Raw genomic sequence first — 27,784 nt, forward strand, 5'->3', positions numbered from 1 at the left:
CATCCCCCCCATTGACCTGGGAAAGGTGGAGCTGAATCCCAAACCCTTCCCTCCCTCCTATGCTCCCTACACTCTCCACTTTTCCCTTTTTTTCCACCAGTACTGGATGAGGGGCCAGGCCCTGTCCTAGGTGCTGAAGAGCCGGGAAATGCGCCGTCTTTGCTGGTCTCATGGAGTTTACAGTCTGGTGGGAGGAGGGGTTAGGCATTATATTACTCAAAGGAACAACTAAAATTCGATCACTACTGTGGTGAGTGCCATACAAGACAACTGGAGAGTGCCAGGAAAGGCTGGAGCTGGGAGGACTGACCTGTCCTGGTTGGGAGGAGAAGAGGGTGGGGACAGCTAAGCTGAGACCTAAGGGATGAGTAGATGAGTTCGCCAGGCACAGGAGGTGGGAGTGAGATAGGATGCCATATGCTGAGAAGACAGACTTGGGAGTCAGTTGTGAGAGTGGGGGTTCAAATCCTGGATTCTCTTAATCTGTGTCTTTGTTTTCTACTTCGTGGTTTTTCTTTCTTTCTTTCTTTTTTTTTTTTTTTTTTTTTTTGGTGGTGGGGGGGGTGTTTGTTTGTTTTGGGTTTTTTTGGTTGTTTGGGTGTTTTTTTTATTTTCCAAATTTTCTACAATGGATGTGTCATGGTGAAAATTGAGGGCTTCAGAGTCTGGAGACCACACTCGCACTGGTAGTTGTGTGACCTTAACCATGGGATTTAATCATGTTCTGCTTCTCCTCCTTCTGCAAAATGGGGATAATCTGGTGCTGATTAATACATGCTACTCATCATATTCTGACACTTTCTGACCTCCATTAATTTATTCAAGCCTCACAATCACTTTGTGAGCTAGGTACTATCACTATGCCTGTTTTATAGCTGAGGAAACAGGATTAAGTATGTTGCCCAAGATAACCCAACTGGTAAGAATCAGAGGCAGGATTCAGACCCAGCTGTGTGACTCCGGAATCTGACCTTAACCACTTGGCTCTACCACCTACTTCACAAGGTAGGAATGAAAATTAAAGAGAGGACACCTGTCAAGCCTTTAGCATAGTGCCTGACACCCAGTTAGTGCTCTGTAAATATTGGCTCATGTTCTTACTGGGAGCTGTGCAAAGGCCCCGTGGTGGGAGGGGAACATGGTGTTTTGAAAGCCCAGGGAAAGGAGCATGTAGTTGGCAAAGTATCAGGACTGGCTTATACTAGATCTTTAAGTCAAGAATCCTAGACTTGAGCTTATAGACAGTTGAGCCCCTGTTGGGTTTTTAACAGGGAAGCTACAGACTCAGAATCTATGGTTTGCAAAGATTCTCTGGCTGCAGGTGGGAAGAATGGAGCCAACAGGCCCAGGGATGGTTCCTTTTGGTTATAGCGACTCTGCTTAAATGGGTCTGACCATTCCAGCATTAAATCCACAGACTGTGGCAGTGAAGATCTTCCCGTGTCTGGGCTGGCTGCGTGGGCTAGAGCGCAAGACACGAAAAAGTCAGGAGTGTGTCACCAGCCTGGTCTGGTGATGCTGGGAGGCTGGGAAGTGCTGGTTTGAAGGCAGGAACAAATTACTCTCCTGGAGGTTAGGCTGGGCCAATTCCTGCCGTGTTGCATTATTAAATTTGTAATCTTCATTCTGATACTTCCCAGCCGTGAATAAGATCCAAATTTAAAATGCCGGCTTTACATTTCTAGAATGAAGTTCTTTGTCAAGAACTCTTGAAACCCATAATTTCTCTCCAGAGGTGAATGTCTATGTCTTAAAAAAAAAATTAAAATTAAAACATAAAAGAATGTCACTGTTGTAGGTAGAGGTTGGACTGGAAGGGTTGTCTGAAACCCCAGCCCCAACCAGGAATTGGGAGTGGGGACCCTTTGTCTCCAGGCCCAGAAAGGTTTCAGAGTAGGATGGGGTCTGCAGGTACCCAGGGCCACCCCAGAAACTTAAACCCCTAAATCTGGGCTTTGCCAGGGAAAAGAGGGGAGAGAAGCCTCATGTTCACCTCACCCCCAAGTAGTTAGCAAATCTGTTGATTTTTGAAAGGTTTTGGTAAAATGAGGACACAGTCCCTGAAAGAATGGAGCCACGTGAGGCTGTGGTAAGTTTTCTGGTACCTTTGTGGTGAGTGGTAACCCTGGCTGCTGGGCGAGCTGTGGGCCTTGCTGTTACTGCCCTCACACCTGCCCGGATGGGCCCTGATCTGGGGCCTGCAGCATTATTGGGCGGCTCTTTGAGCGAGGAACCTATAGATGAAGGGGCCATGCCCACATGGACCCCCCTCATCCTCAGGGTATGTGGGACCCTGGAATTTTGTGTCCAGATGGCCCTGAGTCATCATCTTGGGTGTGTCCAGACCCCTTCCCTGGGTCCATCCTCCCGAGGGTGGACTCTGCACGTTGCTGGTGTCCCGTTAAGTGGCTTCAAAGTAGCTGTTTGTGGAGGTGAGGACAGAACACAGATGTGCAAAGTGGGCCCCTTTATATGAGGGGGTGGGGCTGAAGGAGGGCCAGGCTGCAGCTGAGGGCCGGCTCCCTCCTCACTCCATATTCAGCCGCGGAACACTGTGGATTCTAAATTTGAACCTGGGCTGGCCTTCAAGGTCATTATGTAGGCCTATTTGTCAGAATAGAAGGATAGAGCATATTTTATTTAATAGCCTCATTTATAACTTTTAAATATTTAGAATAAGTATGAGGGCCTCCATGTACTCTTGCCCTGGGCCCCACAATAGTAGGGGCATGGGGGAGGGGGGGCGGGTGGTGGCCTTTGTGTCCTTCTCTGAACTGAGCGTGAGACCAGCCCAGGCATGATCCTTCTCATGGTCCCATTTGTGGTACACATGGCTTGCATGGGACGTTTGTGCAATTAGAGAAGAACACTTCTCACACCCAGCCTGGGTGACTGAGTAAAGAGATGGTACCTCCTATAGAGGGATGAATCGGAAAAAGACCCCCCTTCTCCAGTGCCAGCTCAGGAAGACAGGCTATATTTCTGCCCTGGGCCCATTCTCTGTCGGGCACCTTTATACCGACAGCAGCTTGCCCAGAAGTCCGCAGGGACCCCTGAACCTGAACCAGAGAACCAGCCGTGGGCAAGACCATAGGGAGAGTGCTGAAACTATGGGGTCCCTAGAGAATCATTCGTCATCTTACGTTTTTCATAATCATGCTCGTGATAGCAAACGTTTAATTTTGTTTCATACACGCTAGGTACTCTGAGCACTTTCCCTGGATTATCCTATGAAACATCAGTATATGAAGGGGGCAAAATTGTCCTACTCATTGTACTGATGAGGAAACTGAGGCTCAGAGAGGCTAGGCTCCTCTTTGGGCCAAGGTCATTCAGCAGGAAGGTCAAACAGGCCTGCCTGGCATGTGAATCTCTTAGCCTGACCACTGCCATGCACGGCCCTTTATCATTTTTAAAAGCATTGTTTATGCAGTCAACATATTTACTGGCCCCTGCTCCAGTGTGCTGGTTGTTTGAAGGTAAGCTGCGGGCCTCCCTCAGCCAAGGAGGAAAAATGAGCAGAACAGGTAACTGGGTGACCCCATTGAGCAGGGGGTGCTGAATGTGGCTATCAGGATATGTAGTCAGGGAGGGGCTCCCTATGGTTTCTCGATGTCTTGTGGGGGCTGATGTAGGTACATCAGGAGGTGGTAGGTGATTGGGAAAGGTGCTAGTGCCCCCGCCCTACTTGGAGACTAGAGCTTTCTCATCCTCTTCAGGCTTCCTGAGCCCTTGCCGACAGGGGAGAGACTCACTGTCCAGCCTCCACCACCAACCTTTGGAAAGGGAGAAAAGTGAGATTGAGAGGGTGGGTGGTTTGCTGTGTCTTTGGCTGGGATGGATTTGGGACCCAGGCCTCTGAGCCCTCCTGGGCCATGGCCCAGTCCCTTCACTGGGCTCCTGCTGTGCTGGGTATGATAGAGTCACTCCTTATCACTTTAATTTTTTAAAACCATATTGCACTTTGACTAGTCACAAACACGTGTAGTGTTACACTAGCTGACATTTGCTAGCACAGACCATGTTCCAGATGCTGTGCTAGATTTCACACATGTTACCTTGTACAGTCCTCAGTCCTGTCCAGTCCTGTTGCTGTGCCCGAATTCCCCCAAGGTCACAACCTAGCCAACAGCAGAGCCGATTTCCCTGGGCCTAACATCTTCAGTCAGTGCCATGTGTACCCATGGTGGAGATTCTGAGAATATGCAGAGGAGCACACAAAAAGAAAATAAAAATGACTCTCATTCTGTCATCCAAAAGCAGAATGTTGAACCACTGGGGCTGTTTCTCTCCAGAGTGTGTGTGTGTGTGTGTGTGTGTGTTTGCAGGAATGTGTTTAAACCAAGGCAGGGTCATGCTGTGATACTATTTTGTAAACTGAAGCCAAGACTTAAAAATCACCTTAAAAGGACCTTCACAGTCTGGTCCCCGCCAGGGACGCTCTGATTTCTAGGATCAGGTCTAGAACTGTGTATGATCCATCTGTAGACCTCAGCCCAGCCGAGGCAGGCTCAGGGACAACACAAGGCCACTCACCCTGAGAGCCGTGGCTCATTTTTGTTCTTGCTTTTCGCTCTTGTTCTTGTAGAAGATAAATAAATAAATAAATCAAAAACTGACAGACTTACCCAGGATTTTATTCCATGCCCGGCCCCGCATTTAAATGCGAGAAGCAGAAGGCTTGTGAGCTATAAATAGCACAGGCCGATTCTGAACAGTGGCGGGGAGAATTTGTAGGTTCTGTTTCCTCCCAACCTGGTGACCTGGATTACTTCCTTCCTGCAGCGATGGCTCTCCTCCCTGCCTCCTGTGCCCATCCTTCATGGAGTGGCACAAGTCCCTCTTGGCAGGTGTTCAGGGAGCACCTATCCCGGGCCAGGCCCTGGGTGCTGGCCACGTGGATCCGACTGAGCCATCGGCTCCCATCACAGCCTGGGGCGGTGGGGGGTAGACGTAGACACAGATGTTTGCAAGTGGAAACCTTGTCATTATGGAAGCCCAAAGAGGGGTCCCTAGCTCTGGGGGTGGGGAAAGGCATCCCCGTCCTGGAGGGTGGGATGCTGGGGTGAAAGAGGGCAGGAGGAGACAGGAGCCCCGGAGAGGAGGGGTCTCTGGGGCAACGGGTGTGCTGCTTGGCACCGAGCAAGGTTTTGTTATTACTCAACGATTGCATGCTTCTTGAGGGCACTTCCTAGCTTCCTTCAGTGGCTCCTGTGGCTTCTAGAATCCCGCAGTCCTGGGTAAGGAAGGTGCTTAGCGTTTCACTTGTCCAGTGAGTCCCAGCCCGCATGGTCATGTTTTTCCACCTGACACCAGGATCCTGAGCTCCAGCCCGATTACTCAACTGTAACTCTCAGGTGGGACCCAGGAATCTATCCCGTCTCAAGCTCCGCAGGTGATTCTTTGCATTTGCCGTACTGATCTGGTCCCATCTGGGGACCCACCTTGGTCCCCTGTTCAGTCTCCCTTGGTGACAGTGAGGGACAGTCCTAACTGCTCAGGGCAGTGCCTTCCATTGACAGCTCGATGGCAGAAAGTCCTTCCTTTGTGCCCAGAGTCACCTTCACCATTAATCCTAATACAATAATGATGCTGAAAATCAAATTTGCACAGCCCTTTGTTGTCTACACGATTACTTATTTAATTTGAGAGGCAAAACCACATTTTAAATTCAGAGGGACCTGCATTAAAACCTTACCTCTTTTCTTGTCCTGCTCTACTGGCTGTGTCCTTAAACCAGTGAACCTCTCTGTGTCTCAGTGTCCTCATCCCTTAAGTGGACATAATCGTAGTATCAGGGGTCATGGAAGGACTGAGTAGAGGGTGATACGGGCTCGGGACAGGAGTAAGACACCAACTTCATAATCGTCGTCATTATTTTTACCTCTACTATGTGAGACATTTACACTCAGCATTCAAGGTTTTTACGGAGCGCTTGATGTGTGCCCAGCACTACGGTGGGTGATGTGGTACGTCGCGAAAAAGCTCTCACTTGTTGGCAGTCGTCATCAGTATTGTTAATGTCACCTGAACCTTCAGCATTGCTGGAGCCTTCGAGCATCTTGCAGTCATAAAGGAGCCCTTGGGGAGAAGTGTAGGGTCTGGCTGCTTCACTGGCTCTGCTGGGTTGGGGTTGCAGCCTGAGTGTGATTAGGGTCTTCACATCTGCTCTGGCAGCTGCGGGTACAGCCCCCACTCTACCCTTAGTCACCCCCCGATGCCCACAGCAGGACTTTCCTGAGTCCAGGTCTGACCGGATTGATTGGGTCCAACGCCGTCTGCTCTCGGCCTCCTCACCGTCCCGGGAAGGTGAGCAGGAGTTTCGGGCACTGAGTTCTCTCTTCCGGGCGAGGGCCGGGGGGCTTGTCATTTAGCCTCATCTCTCTCCAGTAGATGAAAGGCCCCATCTCCTGGTAAGGAACCCCGGACATCAGCAAGGAAATGAGAAGCCTTATAGTTAAAAGAGGGTCCCTGTAAACAGACATTCAGGGATGTTTGCTGCTAGCGAGGTGGGTCCCAAGCCAGTGACTCACATATCTTTTATCCTGTATTAGAGGTGGATCTCAGCTTCCCTCTTATGAGCCTTTCTCTGAGCTCATTTGCTGTCTTGTACAATTTCAGCTGCCCTGTTCCTGCCTCCCCTTCCACCCACTTCATTCATCTGGCAAATCTCATTTCTAGTAGCCTCTGACTGCGGGAAAGCTCTAGGTCAGGAGTCAAGAGACTGAGTTGTAGACAAATGCTATCTAACAGAAATTTCTGTGATAATGGGAATGTTCTGTGTTTGTACTACCTGAATGGGTAAGCAGTAGCCCCATGTGTCTGTGTCAGCTCTTGATGTGTAGTTAGTATAGTAGTGGCTACTATGTTGGACAACACAGCCCCAGAACCAGCTCTGTGTGTGCTGAGCTGTGAGACCTTGAGCAAGTGTCTTGCCCTCTCTGGGACTATGGAGGGGTGCAGTTGGAGAAACCAGGGAGACTGTCTGGAGTAGAGACTGAGGTCTGAGCCAGCTAGATCTGGGGCAGATTCCAGCTCTGTCAAAACCAGCTGTGTGGTCTTGGGCAAGTCACTTAACCTCTCAGTGCTTCAGTGTCCTCTTTTGGAAAGGGTGCATAATAACAGTCATCCCACAGGGTTGAAATGAGGTTTAAATGAGATAAAACAAATCTACAGGTGACCCACTCCCAGTAGGCTCTTGACAAATAGTAGAAGTAGTTGTGGCTGATCTTAGAGGAGCCCATGTTCTCCTGCCTCTTTGGACAACTTTGATAATTCTTGCTTTTGCTACAAATGTGTAAAACGTGCTTGCTTTCAGGGCCAGAGGCTTATCACCTTGAACCTCTTGAAATTATGTGTAGGTTGTGTTATTGTGCACCTGTACTTTTTTTCTGGAGAAAACCAGACTTTTTTTTTTTTAATAAACAGCTTTCAGAAGATTTTCAAAGGAGTCTGAGAAGTTTAAGAACTCTGGGAGGGAAAGAAGCTGGTCCTCACGGTCTGTGTCCACCAGGGCTGGTGTGTTCAGGAAGACGGAGGATTCTGGCCCCAGACTGCCAGCCTCCTCCAAGCTGAATAAATATTGCCGAACCTCAGCTTCCCCATCTGTAAAATGGGGATAAGATAGGGCCTCTTTCATGGGAGGCTGTAGGGATTAAATAAATGAGTCCACATTCATTGTGTAGCCCACACTGGGCATGTGATCATTGTCCAGTGAATGCTGGCTGCTTCTGACATCGTCATCGTCATCGTCACCAACACAACCTGCACCCCTTGTTTCCATGACAGGCCCGGTGCGAGCTGTGTTGTCTGCCAAAGTCTGTCCTTCTCCTGCCGCCTCATCTCAGACTTCACCTCGTACCACTGTCCCTTGCTCATTCCACTCCCGCTGCTCAGGCCTCCTTGTTTGTCGGATGGGCCTGACATATGTCTGCCTGCGGGTCTGTGTTCTTGGAGGGCTGTACCTCCAGGCATCCATCTGGCTCGGCCCGTTCCCTCCTTGAGGTCTTCACCTGCATATTATAATGAGGTCTTCCTGACCACCCGTCCCTCCACTCATCACCCTGTAGCACCCTCCGTATCTTCATGTGTTTGGGTGGTTCAGTGTTTCCTTCTCTCTCCCACATTGGAGCTTCAGGAGGGCTGTTTGTGTCCCTTATTTTGTTCCCTGCTCTGTCTAGCTCTAGTGCGTAGGACAGGCCCTAACAGAGAAGGTGCTCAGAAAAATACTTAGTGAGTCCGTGAATGAACGATTGGCTCTCATTCAGTCGGAGGTAGGCTCCTGTAGGCTCCTCAAGCTCCAGAAAATGTCTCCTAATTCTTTCAGTCAACATATATTCTCTGAACCCTCCTCTGTGCCAGGTTAGGTGTTTGGTTCTGGGGATAGAAAGATGAAGAACATCTCAGCTCTTGGAGAGCTCACAGATGTGGAGGTGACCACAGTGTAGTCCCCTCAGTTGTAACTATGGAATTGGGCTACGACACTGGGGTCTGTCTTCCACCCTGTCCTGCAAGGGTCCGGCGGACCAGGGCCCCCATCTGCCTTGCTCCATGCTGTGCCCTCAGCCCTCACCAGCGGCCGGCGCACATGTGTGCAGGGTGTGTCAGTGAGCACGTACAGGGTGTAGTGGGGTAGGGACTGGCAGAGGGTCTGTGGCTGCGCTGAGGAAGAACACAGCCTCCCTCACATGGGAGGAGAGGAACACTCTCCTGTCCCTTGGCAGCCCACTTTAACTCTTACTTGGCCAGTGATGCAGCATCTTGGGAACCATGGGAGGATGGTGGCTTCCTCTCCATCAGGAGGCTGGGTGGCCCGCCGCAGCCCTTCTGTATTTCAGCTTCTGCCTGGGCCTCTGTCCTTGGAGTTAAAAATAGCTGAGGATGGGAGTGCAAGGACATGCTGTCCTCTGCCATGGAGTGGGGATTCTGCTGCCGCATCTCAAAAGGGGCGGCAGGTTTGAGAAACCAGCGGCTTAAAGAATTATCCCTTCTTGCCCCCTCGAGGACAAGCATGGACTTCTCTTCCCCAATCTGGGATGACTCTAAATGAGCTATGGAATGTCACAGCTGGAGGGACTCTAGGGAGTAGGCTGACAACTGGCAGGAAGCCAGTCGCCTCCAGGCCTGGGACCTTGGCAGACATCACCAATCAATTAAAGCCCCTCTTTCTTGGGCACATGGCAGGCATCACCGATCAATCACAGCACCCTTTTCTGCCAAGTCCAGACACAGTCTAAGAATTCTTAACACCAGAGTATTTCAGGCAATAGCTATCAGAGTTGGCAAAGAAGAGAAAACCAATTTATCATTGTAATCTAGTCCAGCCCCCTCCTGGTCGGAAAACTGAAGCTCAGAGAGGGGTAGAAACTTACTTGATGTCACACAGAAAGTCTGTAGTAGAGCTAGGACCAGACCCCAGGAGTTCTAACTCTGCTGGGGCTTTTTTTGTTCTCTGTCCCCTATTGCATCTCCTTTTTTTTTTTTTTTTTTTTTTTCCAAATGAGAACTAAAGTGTGTCTGTCCAAAAGAAAGGCTTTTCACTGGACTGCAAACCTCAGAATTTTATGCAACGTACTATGTGTATATATGTGCTGACAAGCACATTTCTAAGGAAGAGAGAATAGCTCTTGTCAGCTTCTCAAGAGGCTCCTTGCACAATCAGGAATGGTGAAGAAATCCAAGTGCTGCTGGAAGTGTGGGCCTCAGACAAGCGCAGGGACCTCACCTGGGACTTAGAGATGCAGAATGCCAGACCCCACCCAGGAGCTACTGAATCCAGTCTGCATTGTAAGCAGATCCCTTGTTTCATGTGCACATTAAAGGTTGAGAAGCTTGGGGCTGGAATTTGGAAGCTCCACCTTTGATTTGCGCCAGTGTATGGAGCGCCTGCTGAGGGCCGGCACTTTTGCAAGTCTGCAGGGAAGACACAGCCCTTGCCCTCATTTGAAGGAGTGGAAAGACACTGAGGCTCCTTGGCCAGGATGGGGCCCAGCTGTGTTCTGTAGCTCTGCTAAGGCCAAATCAAGGGAGGTATTTGTTTAAAGTGTTGGAAGATGAAGGGTAGCACTTCCCTCCAGCGTGCATTAAGCAGGTGTGGGGGGACGGCCTTGGCTGGAAAGCCTTAGTGGGCTCCTGGTTAGCTTCCCTCCTGCAGAGCAGTGTGGAGGGGGCCTGGGTGCTAAGCATCCATGATACTTGGATGGGCCAGGGTTTGAGGCCAGGTTTACCAGTGGCCTTTGGTGCTGAGAACAGCTCACTGAAGGTGGGTTTGCTTTGGTGAGTGCTGGGGCTGGTGGTTCCAGCTGGTTCTAACTGGTCGCAGCTGATTCTAGTTCATTCTTCTGAGTCCAGTAGGCTCTGAAGCCGGCTGACCATATGTAGACTGAAGAAGGTGCCACTGTGGATCCAGAGGCACAAACAGAAGTCTTGCCTCCATAGGGCTGGGAGTAAGGGATTCCTTCTCTCCCTCCCATGTGCCCACTGCATGTCTTCATCTGGGTGCCTTTGTGGGGCTGTGAGTTTACGGGTGTACTTTGAAGATGGCACACCTCGGGTCCAGAGGCCTCATTTGGCCTTCACAGCAGGCTTCCCATGCGGGCCTCTTGCTCAGCTGGAGCCCTTTGCTGCTCCTGTTGGAGGCCTGCGCTGACCTGCAGAAGCCTTACCCACCCCCCAGCTACTGGCTTTGTGTGGAGTGTCTGTGTAGAATAGGGGATAAGAGCAGGGCCTGGGAAAGAAAATGGTTGCATATGGAAAGAAAGCTATAACCATAGACCACGCAATTCACTATGTAATGTGGACAGCTCAGGGGTTGTTAGCACACTCACCATTGTACAGTCCCAATTGTGGGACATTTCCATCTCCCTGAAAGTAATCCCTATACCCAGTAGTATTCACTCTCCTGTCTCCCCTCACCCCTACCCCTAGAAATGGCTAATCTTTCTATCTCTATGGATTTGCCTCTTCTGGACATTTCATATAAATAGTCATAGACTATGTGGTGTTTGATGGGTCATGTAGCTTCTTTGATTTTGCCTGTTTTCAAAGTTCATCTGTGTTGTTGCATTCATCAGTTCTCCATTCCTTGCTGTGGCTGAATAATAATATTCTATTAAATATATATAAACATATATACACATACATGTGTATATATATATGTACACGTACATGTAAAATACATTTTGTTTAGTTGTTCATCAGTTGAAGAACATTTGGGCTATTTCCACTTTTTGACTATTATGAATAATGCTGCTGTGAACATTTGCGCTCAACTCTTCATGTGGTTGCGTGGTTCTGTTTTGCATACTGCCCCTCTGCTAACTTGCTGTGGGATCTTAGGCAAGCCACATTAGTTCTCAGAGCCTTGGTTCTCTGAGAGTTTCTGGGAATTGGAGACACTGGTATCCATCTCAGAATATTGTTGAGAATAGTGCCTATAATTTACTGAGTGCCTTTAACTTAGACAGTCACTGTACATATGTTCTGTCATCGAGGTCAGCCCCGCATGGGACATGAGAGGATTTATTTCACAATTAATGTGAATCTGCGCTAATATAGGCTAAAACATTGCCTTGTTATAACAAATCACTTGGTGGCTTGATGGGTTCTCTTTGCAGTGTGAGTGCAGGGGAGAGAGCTCCCCCCACTCCTCTATACCCTTAGCCTTCTCACATTATTAGGGGACATATTTCTTATCTATGCTTTTGTGTATTCTTAAACATGCTTAAATATACATAGAGAAAAGCACAGCGGCTGGAAGAGCTGCCTCGCGGTTTCATCATTTCTGTTTTCCCTCTGCCATGAGATAGCATGTCCCAGACAGGGTTTGCTCCTTCCTCCTGGATTCCAGAAGAATTCATGGGATACAGCCACAGCTAACTCGTAAGGGATGTTTCATGTGAGCAAGCACTAAAATTTATTTTGTGAGCCACTGAGATCTGGGCGTCTTTTGTTACTCTAGCATAACCTAATGAGAGCTGATCAATATTACAACAATGAGAAGTGGGTTCTATTATTTCTTTTTTATGAGGGGACCAAGGCCCAAAGAGGTTCAGTAATTTTCTTTAGTTTATTCAGAAAGTAGCAGAAGGGTGTGCAAATCCTGAACTGTTATTCTGGCTTCTGAGCCTGTGCTCTTAAGAGATGGAAGTATGTGAGCTGTGTTTGGTTAATGATGAGTGATGCAGTGTGGACAGACCACCTGGTGTGTTTGTGATGTCAGAGTTGTAGTATAGGTTTGGGGCAGGTTCTGGAATTGTGAGGGTTCCCAGTGCCAGATGGAACCATAGACTCTACCTTTTTACCCACAACCCAGCTTCTTCCAGAGCTTGCTTGGCTTGCCCCAAGGGCTGTTGGGAATGGCTTCATGGGGAAAGGCAGCCACATGTGGGGGCTGTAAATTGTCTTCCTTCCAGTGACCATCCTGATAAGTGTGGGATCCCTTCTTCCCCAAATGCATTTACTCTGCATTCAGAGTTCTTTGTCCTCAGTTGACATTTTGGTTCTGCCTCTTTGCCTTCTCCCTACATGTTTGTCAATATGGCTTTTGTTTGTAAACTCCCAGAAGGTAGCATTTGCATCTACGATAAAAATCTCACTATGATTTTATTTGCAACCAAGTATATAGCTCAGTATTGAAATAATAATTCTTAAAACTGAAGCACTGCCTCTACTTCCAGTGCTGTATTAATTACTCCTCTGTTCCCCAGTACCATGTGTATATCTCTGTCCTTGAACTCTTGTATGTTGTAATTATAACAGCTTGTGTTATAATTGCCCATTTACTTGTCTGTCTCCCCATAGACTGGGAGTTTCAACAATGTCTGGGTTTAATTCATCTGTATTAGGAGTCTCCTGCTTAGGCCCTGGCACTGAATAGGCACTTGGTAAGAGTTTGTTGAATGAAGGACAGTTACTTATCTGTTATCTTCCCCATCCCTCTCTGCCAACTGTAAGCTCCTTAAGGACAAGTCTTCTAATCTCCAAGGCCAGGAAAAGCATGGGATAGGAAATGAGCTTCCATAAATGCATATTTCATCAGACAAATGAGAACAGTTATTTCCTTCCAGGGGCAGAACTCTTTAGAGTTACAAGGCACATTCATATACTTTACCCAGTTAATTCTCTCAGAATCTTTAGACTCTCCCTGTCTAGTGTTCTCAGGTTCCTATCACATGCCCTTTGCCTTCCTTGTTCCCACCAATTTCAGTCTGTGTCTTTATGATCTCTCCCACTTCCCCCTTTGTATCCTCTTGGACAACGTTCTGAGGAATTCACACACAGCCCTCTCCTCTCATCCCTTCAGTGTAAAGCAGCCTAAAGGGCAAATTACACTTGGGTCTGCATTGAACCGAGATCATTCTCCCACTTAACAGCTTTGCCATCTTGGGCAGGTTCATTAACCTCCCTGAGTCAACTTTCATGTCTGGAAATCAAAACAGTAGTGGTTTTGAGGATTAAATGAGGTAACGTAGGTTGAGCTCTGGGAGCTCGGTAAGTGGGAGTTCCTGTCTTTACGTGGAAGGGTGGAATCTGAGACATTATTAAGCAGGTGGAAAGGAATTGTGGCTTAAAAACTAACATGGGGTGGGAGTTGCTTTGTCCTGAGATCTTCCCTCCGCGTGAGCTGCTACCTCTGTCCCAGGCAAGCCAGGACCTCAGCACTTGGGTCAGCACCACGGACAGTTCCCAGCACGTAGGTCTACTCCGTTCCTGTTCTGTAATGGCCCTAAGAGACCTTCACTTCCACGTCACAACTTTATTTTACACACCTTCAAGAAATAAAACGTCAGAATTTAACAGATGTGCCCTTGGTTGTCATCCACATCTGAATTTCAGAAGTCTTAAAATTGTGTGTCTTAGAATCAATGAAATAATGACAATATATGAAAGGTGGTATCAGTGAACCATTGGCCGATGACCCTTAAAGAGGTTAATTTTAATAGGCAGCATTTATTGAATGCTTACTGAGTTCCAGGCCTTTTTTGCCCCTCCCTCTTCTGTCTTGGGTGCTGTCTGCCCTTTACACATTTACTTAACAAATGTTACATTTGGGGAATATAAATGTGAGCCAGATAGACAGTTGGTCAGCAGTTTTCCCACATCTTTCTTCCCCAAATATTTTAGCTCTGAGCCTCATTTCTTCAGAACATTGCTTCCTGGTAAAGGATAATCTGTGTTAACCTTTCCAGTCCACATCATGCTTAATTCATTTAAATGCATATCCTTAATTTCACCCCCAGGTTTGTGCCTAGAAAAAGTGCACAAATGGTCAAGAAAAGACATATATGAGAATGTCTTTGGCAGAGCCTTTGGTACTATCCCTAAACTGGAGACTACAATGTTCATCAGCAGTAGAGTTTTGACATATAAGAGTATGAGAATGAATGAGCTGCATTGAAACAATCAGTGTGAATGAGACTCAAAAACATAAGGTTGTTAAAGAAGTCAACCTTGGAGAATATACAGTAGATGATTCTGTGTATACAGAAGTACAAAAGAGGCAGAACTAACCTGCGGTGTTAGAAGTCAGGATAATGCTACTCTTGGAGAAGTAACCATGGCTCATGAGGGGCTTCTGGGGCATTGGCAAGGTTCTGTTTCTTGATCTGGGTGCTGGTTCCAGAGATGAGTGCACTTTGTAATATTCATTAAGTTATACACTTAAAATTGTACATCATATAATTGTACACTTCCATATATATTATATATACTTGTGTGTATACACACACACACACACAGCAATTCAACAAACAGGTTTTTTTTTTTAAAGGTTTATTTATTATTTTAGGGGAGGGGCTGAGGGAGAGGGAGAGTCTTAAGCAGACTGCTGAGCACAGAGCTCAGTGCAGGATTCAGTCTTACGACCCTGAGCTCATGACCTGAGCCGAAAAGAAACCAAGAGTTGGACGCTTAAGTGACTGCACCACCCAGGCGCCCCAAACAATTGTTTTTAAAAGCATCTTTCTCCAGAAGAGAAGGGGATGGTGAGAATTTTATATGCAGGATGATTGGCAAGACATTTGGGGGTAGTTGGTCACATGGGTTGTTTGGAATTACCTGAATTATTCAGTGTGAATGGAATGGAAAGCACATTGGAGAAAAGGGAAAAAATAGGCTGAGAATGTAGATTGGAAGCAAATCCGAAAGGCAGTTTGTGTTAAGGCCTTTGGAATTTATTCTGCAAGCATTGAGGTATGATTGGAGGTTTTTAATCAAAGAGATGACATGCTCAGGATTGAGGTTTAGAAAGTTCATGCAGGCCACAGGGTGGGGAACTGGCAGAAGATAATGCTCTGGTGCTGGGACACTAGTTGGAGTAGAGGCTGACCACCTGACCAGGCATTCGGGGCACCTGGGGATCTTCTGAAATTACAGATTCACAGACCCCACCCTAGGCCTCCTGAAACAGAATCCCCAGGAGAGGAGACAGAGGAAACCGGGTTTTTAGCTAAGTTCCCAATGTATTCCAGACTGTCAGATCAGCACTGGTCTCCAGGTGGCTGTTTGAGAGCCTCTACATTCATTGACTATTGCAGCAGTCCAGGCAAGATAAGGCTAGGGAGTGAGCTAAGGCTGTGACCTTGCTGATACAGAGTAGGGCTGATTTTGAGTCCCCAGAAAGAGGCGTGGAGACACAGTTTACTTAATTAACAAATACTTATATGTCATTTACTTAATAGCACTATGTGCCAGACCCTGTTTTAAGTGTTTTTTTTTTTAAATTACCAAATATTAACTCATTTTATCCTCATAAAAATGTTATGAGGAATTTGCCATTGTTTTCTCCTTTTTTTTTTTGGAGAGGAGGAAACTGAGATATGGAGAGGGTAAGTAACTTGCCCAAGATCACATTACTAATAAAGTGACCAGGCCCAATTATAAAGCTCAGGCCATTAGGCGCCATTGTTCATGGTTTTAGTCACTACTCTGCAAGAGTAGACTTTGCTATTTCCTGGACATGCTTCAGAAATAGTAGTGAATGGCTGTTTATGGTGAAAGGGACTGAGAGGTTGATAGTGAAGAGACCTGAATTCTAATTTCAATATAGTCATTGCCGCATGTCCCTCTGTAGACTTCAGTTGCCCCTCTACACAGGAAGATATTAGTCTGGATGATCCCAAGTTCCCTCCAAATGGAATCTTCTATGATTTTAATGGATGACAGATTTTGACAGCTCTGGAGAGAAGATGGGGAGGTAAAGCGCCCTCAATCAGGGTTTATGCTTCCTTGGCCTGTTTTTGGAGACAGCCAGAGGCAACATCAGGCCTAAGGAGGTCTGAATGCTTGCATGTCATCTCAGCCTTGATTTTCCGATGACTTTTAAGGCATGGGCAAGGGAGACATATGAAGCTGAAGTCACTTGGAATAGTAGTCCAGGGAGAGGTTGACCATGAAGGAAGAAGAGGCAGCAGCTTCCAGGGTATTCATCTCAGAGGAATAAGAAGGGCAGTGCTAGTGGGTAGGGGGAGCAGTGAGTCCCAGGGGCCATGATACTTCTCCGATCCTGGTTTAAAATAAATAACAGACTGACCCAGACTGTGTCCAGGGGACTTCACAGACTGTGATATGGATCTTTAGTGGGCCTTTCACAGAGACAGGAATTCACTCTGGTCAGTGAGGTGGTGAGGGGTTTTTAGAGCCTGGGGACCTGGGGTAAGTCATAGGACCTCTCTCAGCTTTGGGCTCCTCATCTGGAGAACAGCTGTGAAGACCCATCTTCGATAAAATGTCAAAGTGGAGAATAGTTGTAGTCCTTCCTCCCTCTACCTCCCACCAGCACATTCTTGGAATCTCTAGTGGTTAAGAGTATAGGATCTGCTTTCACACAGATCTGGGTTTAAAACCTAGCTCTGTCTTGCCTGGCGTAAACTTGGATAGGTAGCTAAACTGCTCTGAGCCTGGTTCCTTTTTGTAAAATTAAGATACCCAACACTTGACTCTCAGAGTTTTGGTTAAATTATATCTATCTATCTAGTGCCTAGCACAGGGTAAGTTCTAAGAATGATGGTATCTACTCTAATTTTTAATTTATCTTTATGATTGTTTTATTATCTCGTTCCTTATGAATGCTTGTTTTTGGGAGAAAGTACATTAAACACATTTATATTCAGGTATAAATACCTGAGTGAAACTTACTTGTTTTCTTTATTGGAAGATTTGCATTTTTCTTGGCAGCACGTCCTAAAAATAAAGCCAGTTTTGGGGCACCTGGGTGGATCAATGGTTTAAGCCTCTGCCTTTATTTATTTAGCTCAGGTGATGATCTGAGGGTCCTAGGGTGGAGCCCCGCATTGGGCTCTCTGCTCAGCAGGGAGCAGGCCCCCCAACCCCTCACCTGCATGCCTCTCTGCCTAATCGTGATTAAACACTATTCATGGGGATTAGACATATTGGGCACTGTCCTTGGTGCTGAAGGGAAGTAAGGGAGGAATGAGCTTACACTGTAGACATAGGTACCCACTAGTTTGACTAAGAACTGTGTTTCAAGGTTCAGTGGAATAGATAACTTCAGGAGAGGTGAAGAGGAAGTGCCCCCTGGGACTCCAGGATTCTAATCAGGGAAGTCTTTGTGGAAGAGATGACATTTGAGTTCTGTGGTAGAGCTTAGTGGGTTTAGTTTAGTGGTTCATTAAAAACATGGTTATTGGAGTTTGAAAGACCTGGGTTTGAATTCCACCTCTGTCATTAGTAGGTGTGTGTCCCTGGGAGTGTTCCTTAGCCTCCTGTATTCTTATTTTCTCCTCCTATAAAATGGGGCAGTAACTGTTTTGCTCACAGTTTATTGTAACAGTTAAATGCTGTGATGCCTCTTAAAATACTGGGCACAACATCTGACAGGGTGGTGATAATAATAGTAATAGCCATCTTTATCAAGTGCTTGTGGTATGCCACCTCCCACCTAGGACATCCTGAAGATTAAATGTTAGTGTTATTATATTACTTTATTGTTATAGTTAATCTTCATAACAGCCCTGAGTTTGCTGAGTGCTGAGTAAATTGTGTTATTTAAAATTTAGCTCTGGAGGATAGCTAGAATTTTGATAGAGAAGGTGAGGAAGGGAGGAAAATAAAGGAGAGAAAACCAAGGTGAGGAGTTGCTGAGAATGTATCTGGGGTGTGAAGAATGGGGGAGACCAGTAGCAGATGGGCTAGGAATCAGATGATGGCGTCTTGAGTGCCTGGATGCAAAGGTTGAACCTAATTTGACATGCAATGGGGAGCCATTCCAAGGTTTTAAATAAGATCATGGCATGATTGAAGTGATTTACTTATAAATTTATATTTCACCTTCACTTATATGTAGAATTAATACATTTAACTATAAAAAATTCAAAGGTCATAGAAACATACAAAAGAGAAATAAAACTTTCCCAATGGGCTGGTTGCAGTGTAACTTGGTAAAACTACTTTGGCAAGTCATTTGGCAGCTGAACAAATGCTTGCCCTACAACCCAGAAGTTCTGTTTCTAGGTATATTTCTGAGACATGTGTGTGAATCTTCCCTAAAGGCCGAGCATTGAAGTAATCATAGCAACATTGTTCCTAATAACCCCATACTGAAAAAAAAAAGCCCTAAATTATACAATGGATAAATCGATTGTACTATATTCATACAGTAGAATCTGTATAGCAGTGATAATAAGTGTCTACAACTACACACAATGTGACTGGATCTTATACATTCACCATAACACTGAAGAAGCCAGCTTCCCCCTCCCCAAAAGACCATTCTCTGCCTTATAAAGTTCAGAAACAAAACTAATATTTGGTGTTAGAGATCACCATAGTGGCTTCCCTTGTATAGTGAGAGAGACCAGAAGATGGGGCACAGAGGGCTTTGGGAGTCTTGGCAATGCTCTGTTTCTTCATCTGGGTGCTGGTGATATAGGTATGTCTGCTTTGTGAAAATTCATCAGGCTGTATGCTTTGAGTTCGTGCACTTTTTTTTTTTTTTAAGATTTTATTTATTTATTTGACAGACAGAGATCACAAGTAGGCAGAGAGGCAGGCAGAGAGAGAAAAAGGGAAGCAGGCTCCCTGCTGAGCAGAGAGCCCAATGTGGGGCTCGATCCCAGGACCTGGGATCATACCTGAGCCAAAGGCAGAGGCTTTAACCCACTGAGCCACCCAGGCGCCCCTTGTGCACTTTTCTGTATAGATCTTGTAGTACTTGGATTTGAAAGTTACAGAAACACATCTGTCATACCCCTCTTCTGACAGTGTTTCTCCCTACAGTTATTCCCCATTAACAGTTCAGTTCATATCCTCCCAGATTTCCTCCCAAATATATATAAGCTATCTATAGCTTTACAAAAATGGTATTATGATTTACATAGTGTCCTGCAGTGTACTTTGTTAACAATATGTTGAGGCAGTCTTTCTGTGTCACTGTGTGTGTAAAATCCAGATGATTCTTTTTTTAAAAAAAAAGATTTTATTTTTAAGTCATCTCTACACCCAGTGTGGGGCTCGAACTCACAACTCCAAGGTCAAGAGCTGCATGCTCTCCTGACTGAGCCAGCCAAGCACCCCTAGATGATTTGTTTTAACTGTTATACAGTATTTTATTGTGGAGATGGGTCATTTAGTAAACTAGTCCCCTACCAATGGACAGTTAATTCCAGCATTTCACTGGTGTAAATGATACATGGGGAACCTCTTCATGCATATCTTTGTGTACTTTTGTGACTATTTGTGTAGAATAAATGAGTGGGAGTAGAATATCTTTGTCTGAAGTGACAATTTAAGATGGTTAATCTCTTAATGACTTGTTGGGTGGGTGGGTTGGAAGCAGGGAGACCAGTTAGGAGGCTGCTGGCATAGTTTAGACTTGAGGTAATCAGGGTGGTTGGCTGTGAAAATGGACAAGGAAGGGGAGAGATAAGAGCTCTTATGTGCAAAGACCTTATAAGACCTGCCGTTTGATGAGAGAGGGGGAAAAGTCAGGTCCTGAGGGGATTCTGAGTCTGGGTAGCTGAGTTGATTGGGGGAAGTAGGACCAGAGGTGGGTTTAGTTTTGGCCAGGTTGCCTCCTGGGATTCTGCTCGTCACCCAGGCAGTGATGCTCAGAATGCCGTCAGAAGTATTGCTCTGGCCAGAGTTAAGGGGTTCAGGTTGGGGGTGGGATTCATTTGCATAGGATGGTCCTCAGGTTGTGGGAGGGGAATGACATCATCAGGGGGCAAGGTCTAGAGACAGAGAGAACCCAAGAACTGCATGACTGAGGGCCTCATGTATAGAGATGGAGACAGTAGTCAGAGGGACCGGAGGAGATTCATAAAATTTACTGTCAGGGAAGTCAAAGGAGAAATCTGAGGTGACTTAATTCAAAGGCTGCAGTAATCAGTAGCATGCATTAGTCCCCCTCCCACGGGCTCCCCAATGGGTGCTGTCACTCCATTTTGTACTTGGTCTCCAAAGCACTTACAGCACTTGTGATTAATTGTGCGATCATCTGTTCAGGGTCCACCTCCCCCTCTGAACTGTGAGCCCCATGGAGGCAGGGACCATGCCACTCATACTGTCCTAGCTCCAGCGTGAGGCACGGTGTTCAGCACACAGTGGTGTTGGTACCCCAAGTTGTTGCTGTTCACACTCTGCACTACCACCCCACCCCCACCGTGCAAATTGGGAGAAGAGGGATACTTAGGACCCTGTGGGAGAAAATTCAAGCTGCTCAGTTCAAGTTTTGGGTACAGCAAGTTGTGAGTGGGTGGCCAAAAGTGGGTCATCCAAACTCCCATTTATTTGTACATTACAGTAGCCGGCTACAGTTGGTGCCCAAAGCCTATAGGACTCAAACTCCAAACCTTTCCAGTGAGGCACTGTGATAACTGGGAACAACGTAGCTTCTCCTTTGCTCCCCTCGCCCATGCCCCCTCTCGTTATGCACCAGCTCTTTTTATCACCGCATTCACGAAGGGAACGGTGTTCCCATTGTGATGCTGGAACCCACCAGTGCAAAGATTTTTGAACTTCGACTTCCTTAGGGTGCCAGTCAAGGCAGGTATCTTAAGTCAGGTTTCCCCAAAAAGTATGCTGAGATGAGATTCGTTGACGGAAGTGCCCCCACAGGAGACTGAGGAAGCAGGAAGCACGTGGGGTGTGGGGTCAGGCAGATCCCACAAGGGCAGCTTCAGCCCCTCGCCCCCTACTGGGTTCCTCTGGAGCCTGTGTAATGCCTCAGAGTTGTTCTGACTTGAGGCATAGGACCTGAATTGAGGGTTCCTTCTCCTGTTCCATTTAGGCTTTGACTAGGGGGATCACATGTTATAAACCTCCAGGCACTTCTGCTTCTGTCTATCAGGGGGCAGTGTGGGCTCAGTAGCCCCAAGGAAGACTGAGAAACAAATGAAAGTTTGGCAGGTAGATGGCTTTCAGGAGCCAGTTGGGGGAGGGGGTCACAGGAGTGGGAAAAAGGGAGATCTGTGAGGTCTGGGCGGAGCGTTAGCACTGTCTGCTACAACGGGTCAAGCCTGGGTCTTTTCCTGGGACCTGATGGACCCAAAGCAGAGGCTGAAGCACCTCTTTGTCTTCCGTCCATGGGCACTTTATCAGTGGAAACCAGCCCTTGGAAGCACATTTCACATCTTCGTGAAGGCCTCCCACCGGACCAGAAGGCACTCAGTAGACGGGCACTGTGAGAATTGGAAGCACCCCAGTACAGGAGCCGGGGGCTGAGGCGAGGCCCTGTCCTCGTTCCTTGGTCCCGAGCAGCCGCTGGAGACTGGCTCAGGAAGCTGTGTGAATGGAATGGAAGCCACACTGCCCAAAATGGCAACATGTGGTTGTCTGTGCTCAGAAGGAGTTTGCTGTTTGAAGGGGGTGGTGGAAGAAGCGGAGCCTTGAGCAGACTTAAAGGAGGAGTGGAAAGAACCAGAAGAGGGAGAGGTGGCAGATTCAAGGCCCAGAGAGGACAAATGGGAGGATGCGTTCCTGGTGCGGGTGGGAGGAGGTGGGATGAGGAGAACAGGTGGTGGATCAGCCTCGGCCAGGAGAAGGGTCACCCCCTCCTGCTCTGTCCTCTGAGAGAGCAGGGGAGGGTCGAGGGGCGTGTTGAAAGGTCTGAGGATGATGCAGGTTGGAAGCGGGAAGGAGCAAGTCACAGAGACACATCTTTTCAGCCAAGTGGGGGGAAAGGTCGTTGGATGGGGTGACGGGCTGGGGAGAGAAAGCATTGGCACAGTCACTTTGGGGACCTTGACTGAGTCATCGAGAGATGGCCAATGGAGGATGAGATGGCTGAGGGTAGATGGCAGAACTTGGTGGGGTTGGGTACCAGGTTGGGGACGCCCACGGTGGGGAAGGTGGCAAATTGCGGGAAATGGAAGATGGTTGGTGTGAGCCAATTTGGGGAGTGTTGAGAGGTCTTACTCCACAGTCACCGTGGCTACTTCTGTTTCACACCTACTTTGTGCCAGGCTCTGTGGCAGATGTCCAACAGCTCCATGGGGTTGGTGCTGCCTGACTTGCCCAAGGTCTGGCCACCAGTGGTTGCAGAGCTGGGACTCTGTGCCTGCACTTCTGTCACCTGGGTGTTTCTGGACACTTTGGGGGAACACGTGTGTCCCCGTCTCTGTGCTTCCCTTCATCCCACCATTTGCTCTTTCCCTAAGCTGTATCTGCAATCCACCTGATTGCAACACCAGCCTCACCTGAGGCCCATATAGGGTACTTGGCTGTGAAATGCTTTGGTCCTGAAGAATGCCACACAGATGTGAAGCACACCTTTCCAGAGCGCCTCCTTAGCCCCCATGGGGACTGAGTTGGGTCATGCTTTGGTTATCCCTCTTCCAAGAGAAATGTTTCAGACCCTAGTGGGCGGGGACAAACCAGCGTGAATCTCCAGAACGGGGGCTCTGTAGGGAAGTAGAAAGCCGAGGCGGGTGTCTGCAGCCTGCCTGCTGGGTGCCGGGCTGTGGGTTTGTACCCCCGATGTGGAGGAGTGAGGTTCGTCCCTGGACATATGTCTGCACTGTGTGTGTGTGAGTTGGGGGACATCTCTCTGTGCTTGTGAGTCTGTGCTGCTGAGTGAGCATGTGTGTGGTTCTGGATCTTACTCTGTCTTAGCACCTGCTACACACAGAGGAGCATAGAAGTGGTTGGGTGGATTGCAGATCCAGCTTAGCGAAAGAGCAAATGTTAGGATGAAGGGAAGCACAGAGACGGGGACACACGTGTTTCCCCACGTGTCCAGAAACACCCAGGTGACACATACACAGAAATGCACAGTGTCAGTTTCTCTGTGTGCTTTCTTGAGTGGGTTGGCGTATACTTCTTATGGCTGTGCATCTGTGTGTATGACTGGCACATACCCAGTTAGCCTTAGAAGCACAGCATGATGGAGACTCACGGAAACGCACAAATACCAATGCTCAGCCATACATTAGTGTGCTCTGTGTTTGCATGTGTATTCCTGCACGTGTGTGTGCTACCATGTATTTTTCTGAGTGTGTGGACATCTCTGTGCCTGAATAATGCAGATGCATGTGGGAGACAAACGTGGGCACACACACTGAGAAACACAGTGTATGTGTGAGTGTGTGTGTGTGGGTGGGTGTGGGTGGGTGGGAGGGAAGGAGGAGCAGGCCAGTGGGAGGTGTCCTGGTCTTGCTCTGCCTCCTGGCATGCAGCCCCAGGGCCCTTACCTCTTGCTGAGCAGGATGGTGGGATTTGGGTGACACGGCTTCTCTGCAGCAGGTTGACCAGCCAGCACTGAGGAAGCCCCTGAGGTTTATGAGCTCATCTCAGCCTTTGTCAAGACCTGGGGAAGCTCTCCCTAAAGACCTAGCCCCGCCTCTAGTGCACCCGCAGTCCTGCCAGGTGCCAGGGATGTAAAACCCACCCTGATAAACCGGGCTGTGGAGCGTGGAGCAGAGAGACCCTCCTGGCTCAACTCTTGGTGCCGTCACCCCCCTACCCTTTCTGGCTCTATGAGTGTGGACAAGTGGCTTAACCTCTGTGTCTTGTGTCCTTGATGCTTAAGTGGGAGAACAGACTCCTCTCTCTTATGTGGGGGTTGAGGAGTAAGACCATTCTCAGGGCAGACCTCGATTCAGCCAGCAGTTATTAACTGAGCACGTGCTGTGGTGGGACCCTCTTCTTAGCCCTGGGGCTTCAACGGTCAACAAAGCAGAGTACCATGTCCTGAGTTCACCTGCCCTGGGCAGGAAACTGGCCAGTAAGCCAGTAATGCACAGACATGTCTGGGGTGGTGTTGGGAAGAAAGCCCGATCAGGGCGACAGGATGCGGGGTGGGTGGCAGGGGCTAGAGAATGGCAAGGAAGGTCATCTAAGATGACATTTGATTACAGAAGGGAAGCTAGCAGAGGAGAGGGTATTTGAGGGGAGGGAATAGTAAGGGCAGAGGGCCATTCGTTATAAGCCTGTTGTTCTCCTATTGTACAGTTGAGGAAATAGAGGCAGAGAGAGGCTGAGTGATTTGCCTAAAGTCTCACAGCCAGTGAGAAAGAGATCCACACTTGAACCTGGGCAGGCTGGTTTCAGAGCCAGTGGTCTCAATCAGTGATCCTCCATCTGGGGTGACTTGCTCCCCTCACCCCCACGCCCAGGGGATATTTGGCAATGTCTGGAGACATTCTAGATGGCCACCCTGGACTGGAGGGTGCTACTAGCGTCTGGTAGGTAGAGGCCGGGGATATCAATCGACCTTCCAGAATGCACAGGACGTCCCCGACAACTAAGCAGGATCCCATCTAAACTGCCGGTTGTGCTGAGGTGGGGGAAAACCTGGTCCAAATGCAAGCAAAGCATGCGACAGAGTGTGACACAGAGTAGGTGCTCAATAAAGAGTAACTGGAGAGGAGGAGGAGACATGACCTGTAGAGAGTCGCAGTGGGGAGGTGAATCCAAGGGGGGAAACGTAGCTGTAAATGAATCCGGCTGTTACCAGGACTCCTGCGCTGCTTCTTGTGGGGTGGGTGTGAAGGGCAGGGCCACCCAGGGAGGGGCCGCGGGTGAGGCTGGTGGTAGGAGGAGGGACTGGGGGTGCGGGCCGACCCTGGGCAGGGTCCAGACACTAACCAGATGACTTGTGTCTCTGTCCCTTCCCATACCTTGTCTCTCTCCCCATTGCTCTTGGCCTCTCCGCCTAGAAGGGGACAGCCGGAGGCTGAAGGGAGCCATCCAGAGGAGCACGGAGACCGGCCTGGCAGTGGAGATGCCCAGCCGGACGCTGCGCCAGGCCAGCCACGAGTCCATTGAGGACAGCATGAATAGCTACGGCTCCGAGGGCAAGTGAGTGTGGGGCCGGGCCTGCTGTCAGCCCTGCTGACTCTCGTGGGCCCTTGTGGGGGTGGGTGGGAGGGGCCGAGCCACCCTATCTGGAGCCCTGACTCAGCCTCAGGCCTGCAGAAGGGAGGCGACGAAGCACGCAAGCTCTAAGGGGGCAGCAGAGCACACTGGCCGCGCGGCCCTGGGCGAGTCCTTCTCTGCGCCTCCGTTTGCCCATCTGTCAAACCGGCTGATGCTGGCGGCCTCAGAGGGGGTGTTGTGAGGACTCCGTGGGTTCGCACGTACAGAGAGCGGAGGACAGCGTTGGCATGTGAGTGCCGCATGTCAGTGTTGGGAAATAAAGAGGGGTTCGAGAGGGGTTTTATCGTGATGTTACTCTTTGCTCTTTACTTTCTTAGTTTCTGAAATCATGATTGGTTTTAAAGATACAGATTCCTGCTGGATAAGGAGTTTCACACATGTCAGACCACGAAATATTAGATAGGACCGTGTCCTCGCCCAGTTTCTCTCTCCCCTGACGGTACATAGCCCCCCAGGGTATTTGTTCCCGATCCAGACTGCAGACCCCATGCCCTGAGTCCGAGCCTCTGGGAGTGGAGCTCGGAACTCCGTTTCTCTTCTTTTTTTTTTTTTTTTAAAGATTTTATTTATTTATTTGACAGAGAGAGATCACAAGCAGGCAGAGGCAGGCAGAGAGAGAGAGGAGGAAACAGGCTCCCTGCTGAGCAGAGAGCCCGATGCGGGACTCGATCCCAGGACCCTGAGATCATGACCTGAGCTGAAGGCAGCGGCTTAACCCACTGAGCCACCCAGACGCCCGAAACTCCGTTTCTTAAGGGCTGCCTGAGGGAACATATTCTAGACTGAGGGTTCTCGTCTTTGCAACAATGATGGGCTCTTTGAGAGTTTTGGGCAAGTTTTGGGCCTTCGTTCCCCTAAGAAATATGTGCACCTACACCGAAACACACACACACAGAGTCAGGGAGTCGCACTCATTCCCACACGCAGCGACACGCATTCTCTCACACATACATTCACACTCATTCTCGCACACAGTCGTACAAGCATACTCTTCTCATAATTCCAGCGGGTTCCCAGATTCCCCTAGAGCCCATCCATGGATTCTTAGCAAAGAAACTTGGCTCGCAGGTGACTTTCTCATTGTACAGATGACCAGGGCACTCAGAGAGGCTGGGGAGCTTGTCCCGGGTCACAGAGCATGTTAACATGTCTGGAACTCGAGTCCCGTGACTCCCGGTGGGGGGCTTATTCTGTGGCAGCACATCGCTCCCTTGTCTTAGCTGTCCTCAGCCAGGGTCGTGGGGGTTCTCATCACCCTCATGAGGACACTGGGGCTTGGGGAGGGTCCAGTACAGTGGACGCCAGACATGTGGCTATTGAAATGTAAATTGATTTAAATGGAATGAAATGAAATATTCTGTTTCTCCACCGTGCTGGCCATGTTCCAAGCACTCAGCAGTGCGTGCCCCGTGGCTGCTGTTTGGGACAGCGCGGGTATAGAGCATGTCTGCCCTCGCAGACGGTGCCATTGGACAGCACTGGCTAAGGGGCCTCTCCAGGCGCAGACACCAGGGCGGGCCCAGGGCTGGGGCTCAGCCGCCACCTTCTGCGCTACCTCCCAGCGGGGGGTTCCTGCTGGCTGGAAGCCTTCCCACCCCCAGCCCCTCCTAAACTGGGCATCTCCGGCCTCTGTGAATGGCCTTGCCTTGGCAGATGCTGCGTTCCACCCACCTCCTAGGGAGGCTTTCCGGAGGGCGAGAAGAGGAGGAGGACAGGCGGGAGGGAGAGGAAGAGGAGGAGGAGGAAGGGAACAAATGTTTTCTTTAACCTGAGAAATTTGGCAAGGCGGCAATGCTTGCAGGAAGGTATCATAGGCCTCGGGGTAGCAGTGGGTCTCTGCCGAGTTCCAGAGGGTCAGGAGGTTTGGTCCTAGTCCTGGGTCTGCCAGTGACCACCAGGTGGCCTTGGGCACATCTCTTGGCCTCTTAAGTGTCAGGAGGCTGGCAAACATCTGGTCTGTTGGTCTCATAGGCAGCTCGGGGGGAGGGTGGTGTGGTGTGGGGAGTAAGATCAGGGGGTGAAACGCAGAGCCCCATTTTACGGATGGCTCCGAGAAGCCCTGTGACTTGTCCAAGGACAGCAGCATAGGAGGGCATCGTGAAGGAGAAATGAGCTGATGTCTGCACAGGACAGGTGCTTGGGAGGTGGCTCTTGTGTCATCTGTTACAATGTGCTTTAAGGGACCGGAAAGTCTGAGTTAGAGTCCAAACCTGGACCCTAGAGTCAGATAGGTCTGGTTAGTGCCTCATTTCTGCTTCCTAGTAGCTATGTGACTTTGGGGAAGTTACTTCCCGTCTGTGAGCCCAGTTTCTTCATCTGTGGAAAGGGGACAGTAGTAGCACACAGAGACTCTCAGAGTTGTTGTGTGGCTTACGTGAATTAACACAGGTATGGGCGCTTAGGACAGAGGCTGGCACTAGCAGGCACTATTAGTCTGTTATTGTTGGCT

General features: G+C 48.8%; 1 protein-coding gene across 2 annotated transcripts in view; it reads left to right on the top strand.

The window, feature by feature from the left end:
* RIMS4 (regulating synaptic membrane exocytosis 4) overlaps positions 1-27,784 on the top strand; it is a 61,031-nt gene that overhangs the window by 13,631 nt on the left and 19,616 nt on the right. Inside the window, exon 2 of one of the 2 annotated variants that reach the window (XM_032350568.1) lies at positions 25,116-25,257. In XM_032350568.1, the coding sequence (XP_032206459.1) occupies positions 25,116-25,257 (142 nt within the window). The remainder of the gene's footprint in view (positions 1-25,115; positions 25,258-27,784) is intronic. The other variant, XM_032350569.1, reaches the window with a different exon arrangement.

Source organism: Mustela erminea, chromosome 7 (assembly GCF_009829155.1).
Source record: "Mustela erminea isolate mMusErm1 chromosome 7, mMusErm1.Pri, whole genome shotgun sequence".
Taxonomy (NCBI): Eukaryota; Metazoa; Chordata; class Mammalia; order Carnivora; family Mustelidae; genus Mustela; species Mustela erminea.